Source organism: Cucurbita moschata, unplaced genomic scaffold (assembly GCF_002738365.1).
Source record: "Cucurbita moschata cultivar Rifu unplaced genomic scaffold, Cmos_1.0 Cmo_Scf00002, whole genome shotgun sequence".
Lineage (NCBI taxonomy): Eukaryota > Viridiplantae > Streptophyta > Magnoliopsida > Cucurbitales > Cucurbitaceae > Cucurbita > Cucurbita moschata.
In genome coordinates this window covers 6,389,897-6,400,882 of record NW_019268518.1, presented here as the reverse complement: position 1 = coordinate 6,400,882, position 10,986 = coordinate 6,389,897, and the positions used below count along the sequence as shown (strand labels likewise).

General features: G+C 39.0%; 2 protein-coding genes across 9 annotated transcripts in view; one reads left to right on the top strand and one right to left on the bottom strand.

Moving 5' to 3' along the window:
* Positions 1-249, top strand: part of LOC111457854 (ABC transporter B family member 19-like) — a 7,201-nt gene extending 6,952 nt beyond the window's left edge. Inside the window, exon 10 of one of the 3 annotated variants that reach the window (XM_023100279.1) lies at positions 17-249. The gene's annotated coding sequence lies outside the window, so the exon portion shown is untranslated. Of the gene's footprint in view, positions 1-11 lie in introns of all 3 variants that reach the window. The other 2 variants (XM_023100270.1, XM_023100288.1) reach the window with 2 other exon arrangements.
* A 1,716-nt stretch (positions 250-1,965) lies between these two features.
* On the bottom strand, positions 1,966-9,334 carry LOC111455096 (auxin response factor 2B-like). 6 transcript variants are annotated; one of them, XM_023096652.1, is made up of 16 exons: positions 8,839-9,333; positions 8,697-8,752; positions 6,935-7,299; positions 6,710-6,822; positions 6,302-6,397; positions 6,044-6,100; positions 5,788-5,943; positions 5,599-5,683; positions 5,228-5,318; positions 4,927-5,091; positions 4,711-4,830; positions 4,506-4,581; positions 3,290-4,429; positions 2,989-3,179; positions 2,696-2,895; positions 1,966-2,569 (listed from the first exon to the last, which is right to left on the bottom strand). In XM_023096652.1, the coding sequence occupies exons 3-15, from the start codon at positions 7,041-7,043 to the stop codon at positions 2,724-2,726; spliced, it is 2,571 nt and encodes an 856-aa protein (XP_022952420.1). In that variant the 5' UTR covers positions 7,044-7,299; positions 8,697-8,752; positions 8,839-9,333; the 3' UTR covers positions 1,966-2,569; positions 2,696-2,723. The 6 variants fall into 6 exon arrangements, with proteins under 6 accessions (XP_022952420.1, XP_022952428.1, XP_022952436.1 ...); XM_023096660.1 differs by having other exon boundaries at positions 2,702-2,895; XM_023096668.1 differs by having other exon boundaries at positions 1,966-2,895; positions 6,080-6,100; positions 8,839-9,334.
* Between the last annotated feature and the right edge of the window lie 1,652 nt (positions 9,335-10,986).

The window sequence follows — 10,986 nt, the reverse complement described above, 5'->3', positions numbered from 1 at the left end:
GGGGGGGGGGGGGGGGGGGGGTCAAAGTTTTCAAATGGAGCAACATGGATTGTTGGTTGTTAAACCAAATTTGGGGTCCCATTTGGGTGATGTTTTTATCTTTTTCCATGTGTTTCTTTCCTAGTTGTAGATATGATTCTGGAACGTGAAATCTATATCATGTTAACTGCTACTTTTCCAATGGGAAACAGGCAAGTATCTTATTATAATTGAGAATTATGGTGCATTGCATGAGCCCTCTTTATCTAATATTGTCTGTTTGGTCTACCAAGCCATCTTTAAATTTATCCCAAACAATAAAGAAGGATCCAATTTGCCTTTTTATAACTTGACAAGACTTTAACTTACTGTATTACTTTTCTCCCACAGTAGTGTTTTGCCTGTTCTATCATTGCTGATGAAATAGTTGAGAAAACACTATAGAAACACAATATCTCCTAAAAATTCGTAGGATTCGGTACAATCGACGAAGAAATAAACTCAAACTTGTCCATTACAAGTAGATATTGTTTGCTTTAACCAGTTATGTATCGTCGTCAGCTTCACGGTTTTAAAAGGTGTTTTGTAGGGAGAGGTTTCCACACCCTTATCAGGGATATTTCATTACACTCTCCATCTGACGTAGGATCTCACAATTCACTCTCCTTGGGCGCCTAGCGTCATATTGCCCGGTGTATGGCTCTAATACAATTTATAACAGTTTAAGACCTCCGCTAATAGATATTGTTTGCTTTGGCCCGTTACGTATCGCTGTTAGGCTCATGGTTTTAAAAGGGATCTACCAAGGAGAAGTTACCACACAGATATAAGGAAATTTTGTTCCTCTCCTACCGACGTGGTTATTTGATGTGGATCATTGAAAATTCAAATCACTCACAGCTATAATTCTAATTCAGGTTGAAATAAAGCCACTTTAAGAGGGTTGGAAATGGGGTCAATTATTGCAAAAAGCAAGTGATGGGGGTATTATATTAGACTTAAAGCTAAGAGAGTGTTGGTGTTCAAACCATGAAGGGCAGTGGCCCTTGCCAACACACTGTCTAAGGCAGGACAGTGGCCCTAGCCAACACACTCTCTAAGGCATGCTCTTCAACTTTCTGCTGCTTCTTTTTTTTTATTTATCAGTTCAGCACAAATGTCCCACATACATGTGTCTTTCATTATCCAAAGAAAGTAATGGCGCAAATCTCTTCAATATCTCTGCATGCTTTCTTCTTTTTGATTCATGATGTCAATGAAATCGAACTTCCAGTTAATATTATAATCTTTGTCGCACTCTTATTGGTTGGCTTTCTTTTGAAAATCAGAATCATTCTCGTTTGTTAAGACTATTCATGTTTATCTTATAAGAGTTGGACTTATTATTGTTCATGATTTTGATGGGAGTCGCATTTTCTTTCTTATTATTAGAGAACTTAAATTATATTCCTTCTTCAACGTTAGCTTATACTTATTTTAAAAAATATTAATAATTACAAATTAAAAGATAGGTGGCTAGCATCTTTCTATTATCACGATGAGTTTGATAAGTCGACTTTCGCTCTAACATATATAAAATACAATTAAGTGGTTTGTTTTGGCTCAGATTTCATGCAGGTCCATGGTTGTAGCTCCAAAAGAAAGACAGGATGCTCAAATGGCCCAAAAAGTATTCGAAGATGCAAGGTGTGCTTGCCAGTACGAAGGCCAAGTTGAGGAGCGTGTCGATTACTAGAAAAAGACCCCATGTTCAACGCTGATAGATGAGTCGAAACAACCGAGCACTAAAAATAAGTGCAGAACGCTTCAAATATCAAATCTCAAGGGAACAACATGGCCAAAAGATGGATGTTGTTGAAGTGAAGGCTTGCACCACACCATGCACAACAGTGCATGTTGAGGTCAGGACGCGTAAGAAGAAAGTTCCATAGGCTGGTTGCTCGCCCAACTTACAAGCTTGTTGCTCAAGATGGCATGAAACGAATGTACCAAGTCAAAGCTAATATTACATGCATTCAACATACTTCGATTTGACTTATTTGAGATATTTACATGCGACCGACCCTTCGCTTTCAAGTAGTGACTTGGTTTGGGTTACTGAAGCAGAATCCAGTAGCATCTTCAATGTTATATTACAATGCTATTTTCGTCTCTCATTAGCTCAGTCAGCCCTCTATACATTATTTTCCACTGGTATGAGCGAGTACTCTTATTCTGTCTTGCCACTGGCATCGCATAAAAGGCAGCAAATACTCTGAAACATCGACGTTTTCTTGCAGATCCCCCCGGCCGACACACGCCCACTACTAGTAAACGCATCCAATTGAACTTAGATTCACTCATTCCTTGGGTTCCAAGAGCCTATATACAAGGTGGAATTTGGAAACTCAAGCCAGCCCCATCATCCTACGACACAAGGACTATACATATTTTACGTATAAGAGTGGACTGGACCCTTCGCAATACTACTAACTTCACATATCCAAAATTCAATTACATCATTTCTACCATCTACCTATAACATAAGGGCGCAACCTTCCAGCCTCGTTCCATTACTCTGTTCGAATCCCTTTTGCACCGCACCAAAACCCTGCCTCAACACAATATTGGTTTTTCAATTCTAACCATGTCAGACGGTGCAGCATAGGCGAAGTAATGAGGACAAATATAATATATAACACGTTCGTCACATTCACATCAATGTTTCAGGTCTCACCTATACCTGACTGACCAAAGCAAAAGACCTAACTCTCTGGTGCTGACATTGAAGGTACTGCCGGACTTTTAATCTCTTTTGCTTCTTCCCCTTCAACAGATGGATTCTCATCACCTTTCAGTGTTAAGGATCTTGGATTCATCTTCTGGACCTCTTCTCTTGTGTAGATAAAAATCTTCCGAACCATACCACAAAACTCCCTGATTAAAGCCAATCCACAGGTTATTCAAAAATTTTATTCCACAGAGACAACTAAGTGACAAAATATATGATCATGCATGATTAGTCCTTACTGCCAGGGATCATCTCCAACAAGCATCATATCGCCTTCATCATCCGTATATACAACAAGCCAACTCTTTTTGGGAGGCAGAAGCTCGCCACCAAATTCAAACAATTGGTCCAATTCAGCAATCAATTCATCATAATTGTTGAACTTGCTAAGATCAACTGACCTTCCAAGTGCAATCCCCTGCTTGTGGACCTGAAACCAACAACCCCCTATTATTATGCCTACCAGGTCTATCCTCGAAACTAATAGGCATGTGAAAAAATGTGTATATTTTGTGGTGGGGGAAGGGTAAAGCGAGCAACCTTTGTACAGCTCCTTGTTGAAGAACCCTGTGATTTGCTCTGAGAATCCTTCAAGTTTGGTGTGCATGCTTGCTGCAACTTATCAGCCACGTTGATGGCAAGGGATTTATCAGCCAAATTTGAACCCCTAGACAGTTCAGACTCATTCAAATGGATCGGATGTCTATTAGGATGTATAACATCTGCCTCGTTCATCACATTTCTATGCAATTCTGCAGGGTCTGAAATAGCAGGATTTTTTACGAGTGAGATGCCAAAAAGCTTACAATTTCCATCTTTGAGATTCAAAATATCTTGGTTCTGAAATAGCATAGGTTTCGAAGTCAGTTCAGTTGAATGAACTGGATAATCAAAATGAGATGAAGGTGGAGGCATCGACCAGTTTCCATTAGGCTGTTCAATTCTATAACAATGGGCCATAGAATGATCAATTCTATAACATTGAGCCATAGAATGATCACCAACGCCATTAAAGGTGGCATTTCCTCTCATTTGATAAGGCAAGTCACCAGCCTGAATATGAGCCTTCTGACTAGAGTCGACCAGGTTAAGTGAAAGACCAGAAGGCAAGACAGACCATGAGCTACCACCACCAAGGAAGTTAAACTTTCCATCTTGATACACTGCATGCTTTCTGATTGAATTAGCAGTTACTATTGCTGGATCTCCCAAGGTAGCTCGGACACCACAGGATGAATCAATATTAGCTCCAAAACCTGACAGAAGATCTGCGTAGGTTGGCTCACCACTTCCTGCAGGCATCCAACTGTCTGCTCCATGTTTCTTAGACGTAGAAACCACATCAATCTTCTCATCATCTAGTGATGGAGACCACATAACAGATTTTTCAGCAGTATCAGACTCGTTGCCATCAATTAAATTCCCTCTCAAAGTCGAGAATTCTTGACCTTGCAAGACCCTTGTAAATGCACTGGCTGGTGAATGGTCTATAATCATTCTTGATGGGCCCTCTCGTGTAAGAACAGAGGAATCAGGGGATGTAGGCACCATGTTTGATCGATGCCTTTTAGGTCTAGTCATCGGAAGGGGGTTCAGTGCTGGAGGAGCAAGAGCAGGCTCAATTTTCCAAGGAGAGACTTTCTCCGGACGAGAAATAGTAGATGTCTCATCCCACCTCACCTGGAGGAGGAAAACAAAAATGGCTGATTTAACATTCCAAAAATACAAGGTTACATGTGTTGAGAGCTTTTATTACCTTCAGGCATCTCCACTTGGAATCTTTCCACCTTTTGGGATCAGCATCTTCACATCCAATGACAGTACCCGTGAATCTAAAACATGAAAATTAGAATTATCCACCAGTTCCCATAAAGAAACTTCATCAAGAAAGAAAGGAAGGGAAACACTATCAGATATTTAGAAGGTAAATTCCAGTCAATTCCAATTTCATGGGCACATACCTCTGTTCAGGAGCTTCTTCACCTTCAAATCTCATTTTGAACCTCGTCCCTATGGTGTAGCTCTTCTTAATAGACTCCATATACTGGTCATATGGAACAACAAATTCAGAAGGGCTTGTCCTGAACATAAATTTGGAGCCATTAGCGTCTTGCTTCAAAGATGTAATAACAAAACGTACATGATACAGAGATGACATGACATATCATAAGCATTACCTAGGCTTATAGTACACAGTGAACATTGTGCCTGTGGAAATGGCATGCCAAGCAGTTGCAAGCACACCAAGATGCATACTATGGCTAGATATGACCGATGAGGGGACATTGCCATGTTGTCTCATGGCACGCCTAACACCAACGCGAAGTTCTCTATTCTCTCCCCTATCAGAAAATATATGTTGGTTCCAATTAGACCAAAAGATGTCTAATGAAATAATTGACTCATTCAGAAAAATAATGTAATCATGATATTTTAATGTCATATGAGTCACGACAGAGATGAATGGAAACATCAAACCTCAAGAATATAAAAGCATCTCCTGCAACCAGTCTTTTTGAGCTCACGAAAACACTCCAACCACTCTGAAGCAAATGCCTTCGTGGTTGTCCTGATATTCCAAAAGCTTAAATGTTAAAGAAAAGAAGACTGAATCTAACAAATCAACTGAACAAGGTGATTGTCAATATATATTTCTAATCAACCCACATGGCATGAAAGATTTAGATGTGAGATACGGTTCTCAGGTTGGTAGCACATGAAGCTATTCTGGCGTATTATATATTGGAGCAAGAGATTATCTAAGTTTGTTTTGTTGATAAATAAACTGTATTGTAACACACAAGCCATCTGGGATCCATGAAGAGTAATTCAAGTTCATAATTCATTACCTCGAAATATATGACGAAAACGCCATTCATTTCCAAGCAAATCCTTTGCAACTAACTCCTGAGTAGGAGGCTGTTGTGACATGTCCTAGAAAAATCAATTCTATGACATTCAGTTTTGGCAGCAAATGAAGAAATACCGTCTCATAAATTTATACAATCTATCTATATAAAAACCATTAATGTACTAACCAGAGGAGGAAGACATTCATCAGCATGGCGCCTCAAGACTGAAAACCCCCCATGAGTACTGGTGTCAGATGCAGTCAGAGTCTTGCAAAAAGAATGCACATGAAATCTTCGTGGAGGAGGAGGAGGTGGTTCCTTGTCCACAGAATCCTCATCTTGCTGTAATTAAAAACACACCAGGATATCAAGATCATAAAACATATGAGAAGCTTTCAACACAGTATAACATTTTCAACTGCAAGACACGAAGGGAATTTACATTAGCCTCTGGAAGCAAAGTTATTTGTGCAAATACCTCATCAGTGTCCGGCTCTGCCTGCAATTCACAGACAGATGATTTGTCACATCAATAACAAAGTAAAACTACCTGGTACGAATCTTCCAGCCTGCAACCTTCACAGATATTTGTCAAAAGAGAAGAAAGCAACCTTCACAGATATTTGTCAAAAGAGAAGAAAACATAGAGATGGGAAAGCCCCAGTTTGGTGGATATGTCCAAGAAATAGACCAATGGTACCTTTAAGCACACATTAATAATGCGGCAGAGGATTTTGGATGGAAGGTCATAAACAGGCATCTGTTGGTCCGCCACTTGATTAGTTGATGCTTCCACCTGATCCAAAAACCAAACAAATATCAATCATGGAGAAAGTTCAATAGAACGCAGATTAGAAACAAGGCAGACGGAAGGTTAACAAACAGAGAGAAGGTGAGGAAAAAATCCCATGAACCATAGCCGTATAAGGTGAAAAGAGAGCTGAGACTTAACATAAAAATAACTTTCCAGTTGGAAAAGGGGAGAAAAGAAAAGAATGAAACAGAAGCAAATGAGAGACAGCTTTAGATAATAAAAAGGAAAAAAAAAAAAAAAACCCTGTTATGTCATGATAAAATTAGAAGAGGAGGGATGAAGGGTATGAAAAACCTGTTCAATGTGGCCCTGAGGGAAGTAGAAGACACGCTCGTTTTCACGAGGGACAGAAACAAGAGGACCAGCACAAGCATTCCAAAGCTCGGTGTAGAGGGCGATATCAGCATCTGTATTAACAAAAAAAACAGAACAATTGGGAGGGTGAGTAAAGAACGAAAGAAAGGAAAAAAAAGTGGGAGGAAGAAAGAGGGTGCGAGGATTGGGAGGAAAAATGAATACCCTTGGCAGAGAGCGCGTTGGGTGGATCAGAGGGGGCTTTGGTAGAATCAGCAAGGTTCTTGAAAGCGGATGCAGAATTGGGCTTGATTGAAGCCTCGGCGGAGGTCATTTCTAGTGAATCCAAGGATAGATCTCGGAGGTAGGTAGGGAATTGTTTAGAACCATGCAAAAGCAGGAAAGAAGAAGAGAGATGGAAAAGTCTTAGTAGTAAGGAGGAAAGAGGAGAAATTCCCCAGAGAGGGGAAGAGAGCAATCGGATGGAAGGAAGCCCTGAGTTGGGGATAGGGAAAGTAGATGACTAGCTAATGTTCTCTTTTCTTGTCATGCCTCCACTTCACCATCAAGCGCATGCAGATTTTAAGCACCTGCCAAATTTGTTGGTTGGAGGAAGGAGTCAGTATAAAAGTACTCACTAAATAGCTCCCATCTGAGGAGCCACAAAACATGCCTCACACCATATCTCATCAACATGTTTATCATATACATACTACTCATATGAAACATGCGTAGGAGACAAGTAACATATGTAACTAACTCCATTCATAAATCATAATCACATCACGCAATATACTCATGACATGCATACACCTCTCAAGCTCTAACACAACTTAGTCCTCACAACAAACGAGATCATTCAGCTCTCATATTTGGCCTTCAGAAGCCCTCCAGGACTGTCCCTTAGAGTTGCACCAATCCCTGAACCTTTATACCCAGGGTCTCATCACTTCTCTTCAGTGCTAAATATTTGGCCTTGAGCATTTATACCGAAGGCCTCAAAGACTCATCACACTGACTCTCGAGCATTTATACCCAATGCCTTGATACTCCTCTCTATCCAACATTGGCATGTCAATTCCCAACCATTTATACATGAGGCCTCCAATCTAAATATTGATAAACCAGCCCTCGGCCATTTATACTCGAGACTCTAATATTCACTTTACCTTCTTTAAAACAACATCGACCTTCAACCATTTATACTGAGACCCTGATATCAACCTCATTTATCTTTACCACAATGCCAGTCCTCAACCATTTATACCCGAGACCCCAGCATTCACCTCTGAATGCATGAGTCCAACGCATCATGCTTCTAGACCATGCTTTATGCCCAAAACCACAACAGCACTTCCAACACAAAAATCATGTTTCCGCAACCAACCATCATTTCAGCATGCTTATCATTACAAAAAAATTCACCATCTCAGCATGCATAACATGCTCAACACATCAGACACATAACAGTTCAAGAGTAACAATTAAATAGATCAAATATATAACAGAAATAAGACACAACATGCTAGCACACAATCAAACAAAAGCTTCAAATAAAAACTACTTGTGTATAACAGGCCTTAAACTATTACAAGAGATTCCTAAAAAAGAAGGATAAGATTTAGATACTATATTTAGTTCGAAACCCTTAATCGAACCACAATGTGCTCATGAGGGACAAGCTTACCCACAAATCACACTTATTACTTAATCAAACACTCTAAAACAGAGTGAAACCTAAAACAAAGAGTATTCAAGGGTTAGAGATCCATCTAAGTTACTTTAATTTAGTTGGAAAAGGTTTGAACAGAACATTATTCTCTTAAACTTTCCAAAACGGACTCGATCCCTTGCTGAAAAGTGTTCGAATCAGTCCATAACTGACTTGAAACTACAAGAAGAATTTTGAAATGGTTATAAACAGACTTTAATCACTACATAGAATCCGAAAAGTGATTAGAGCAAGCCATCACCCACTAAGACGCACCGAAAAGCTCGAGTCTTTGCTGAAAAGCAATCAGAAGTGTTCGAACAGGCTTGAAGCTACAAGAAGAAGAGTCCGAATTGTTAGAAACAGAAAATTCAGCACTTGAATGAATCGAAAGGGACTAAAATGCGCTGGAACTTACTGATCAGCAGCAAACGACCTCGAATACGCGGTGTTCAGAGTTCAAAGGAGGTCGAAACCAGAAATTCAAACATTACAGCCTACGGTAAAAGAGATCGCTAATCACACGGATTGTGGGTCACAAAGCGGAGAGATTACGAGGTCTGAAATTCAGTGAGCGTCTTCGCCAGGATTGTGGATCGTGAAGCTACCAACGAAACTCAGGGTTCAAATTCGTTGGTGAAGGAGTTCACGGGAGGTTGAAATCTGGTGTTGCTGTGAGAAATGCTGCAACTCGTCGTCGATCACAGGACAGAGTGAGAAGTCGCGCCTGTAGGAATGAGGACGGCGCGTCGAGATGAAGAAGCCGGAGATCTAAACACATGAAGGGCTGGAGCCTGACGGGCGCCGGAAAGCAGAAATAAAGCGGGAAGGAGGGGGGTGTGAGGCGGGTGGTTTGCGTGAGGGGGAGGGAGAGCGGAGAAGATGAGACTGAAGTTTACTCTTTTGCCTTCGTTTTTCTATTTTTACTTTTCTCCAAATTAAATAAAAATGGAAAAAAAAAAAAGAAAAAAGAAAGAAAGATATTATAAGACCTTCTAAATTATCAAACTTTTATTTTTCTTCCAACTTTTAATAGGCAAAGTAATTTTTGCTTCTAAAATTGAAGAAAACTAAAATTTAAAATTATTAAATTTGAGATGGGACCCACCTGTGTTATTTAAATTTTTTTCCCTAAAATGTGATAAAAGCTAATAAATAGTTTATATAATTAGATTAATTTCTCATGAATATTTTTCATTATATATATATATATATAAAGTTTATCGGGAGGGTGACCTTGGAATTGAATTGGGTCCCCTACACCCATCCCCATCTCCATTCGGGTGTGTCTAAATCCGCGGACTTCAAATTCACCATTCAAACTACTTCACTAACTTTATACTATAAAGATTCGTTTTAGGAACCATCCAATAAACTACCACCACGTTCTTTCTGTTCACAATTAGACACATGTAGTTCAAAATTGAGATATTTTTATAATTTTTTTTTCGTACATTCAACTTTAACTACTTCAACAATTTTTCTTAACTTTATTTCATCAGCTTATACTTTGGTTTAATGTATGTCTTAATGAATTTTAAATATCATATTATAAATGGACCCCAAACAAGAAAAAAAAGATTGCATTCCACGTGTGAAATGATTTTGGTGACATCCCACCATTGCCCCAATCCATCCCTATAAAACCAATCCAATTTTCACAAAGTGACATCGGAAATCTCTAAGCTTCTTAAATTTATCTCAATTGCTCTGTTTTATGATTCTTGTTTTGCTCTGTTTTATTTACTTATTTGCAGTATGCTCTGTATTTTGTGTGTTTAGGTCTCATGCTCTGTTTCTCATCATGCTCTGGTAAGTAAACAATTTGTTGAACACGACTCTCCACAATGGTATGATATTGTCTACTTTGAGCATAAACTCTCATGACTTTGTTCTGAGCTTCCCCAAAATGTCTCACCAATGAGCATAGTATTACTTTATTATAAATCCATGATCGTTCCCTAAATTTGTGAACGTGGGACTTTCATCATCCATCATCCACATTTAGTATGCCAAGATGGCAGGTTGGATGCAAGAGGAGAGAGGCAAGATGTTGAATTCTTCGACACAACGGGTAGAGCAGGGGATGTTTTCGAAAAATCTTATTATCATCATTTTTATTACTACGCTTAATACTCTAATCTTACTCAACTTTGATTCTTTCTTTCATTTTTGAGTAAGCAAATTCACGTGTCTCTAAACTTGTTCGTGAACAGAAGATTGCTCAAATTCCACCTGCTTACTGGTACATTCGAAAAAGCAAATATGACACATGAACGAATTGAGACCACATTTGAATGAGAGCGATATCAATGATAGAATGGTTAAGAAAGGAAATTGAAAGTCCTTATCTATACCAATAAAGTGCATTTCTTTTTTGAACATTCTCTTTTTGAAATGGAATATTTACGGAATCTCCATGAATAAGATCAAACCTTATTCCATGATATTTACATGAGATTCCTCTTGCTTAAAGGAAATTGAAAGTCCTTATCTATACCAATAAAGTGCATTTCTTTTTTGAACATTCTCTTTTCGAAATGGAATATTTACGGAATCTCCATGA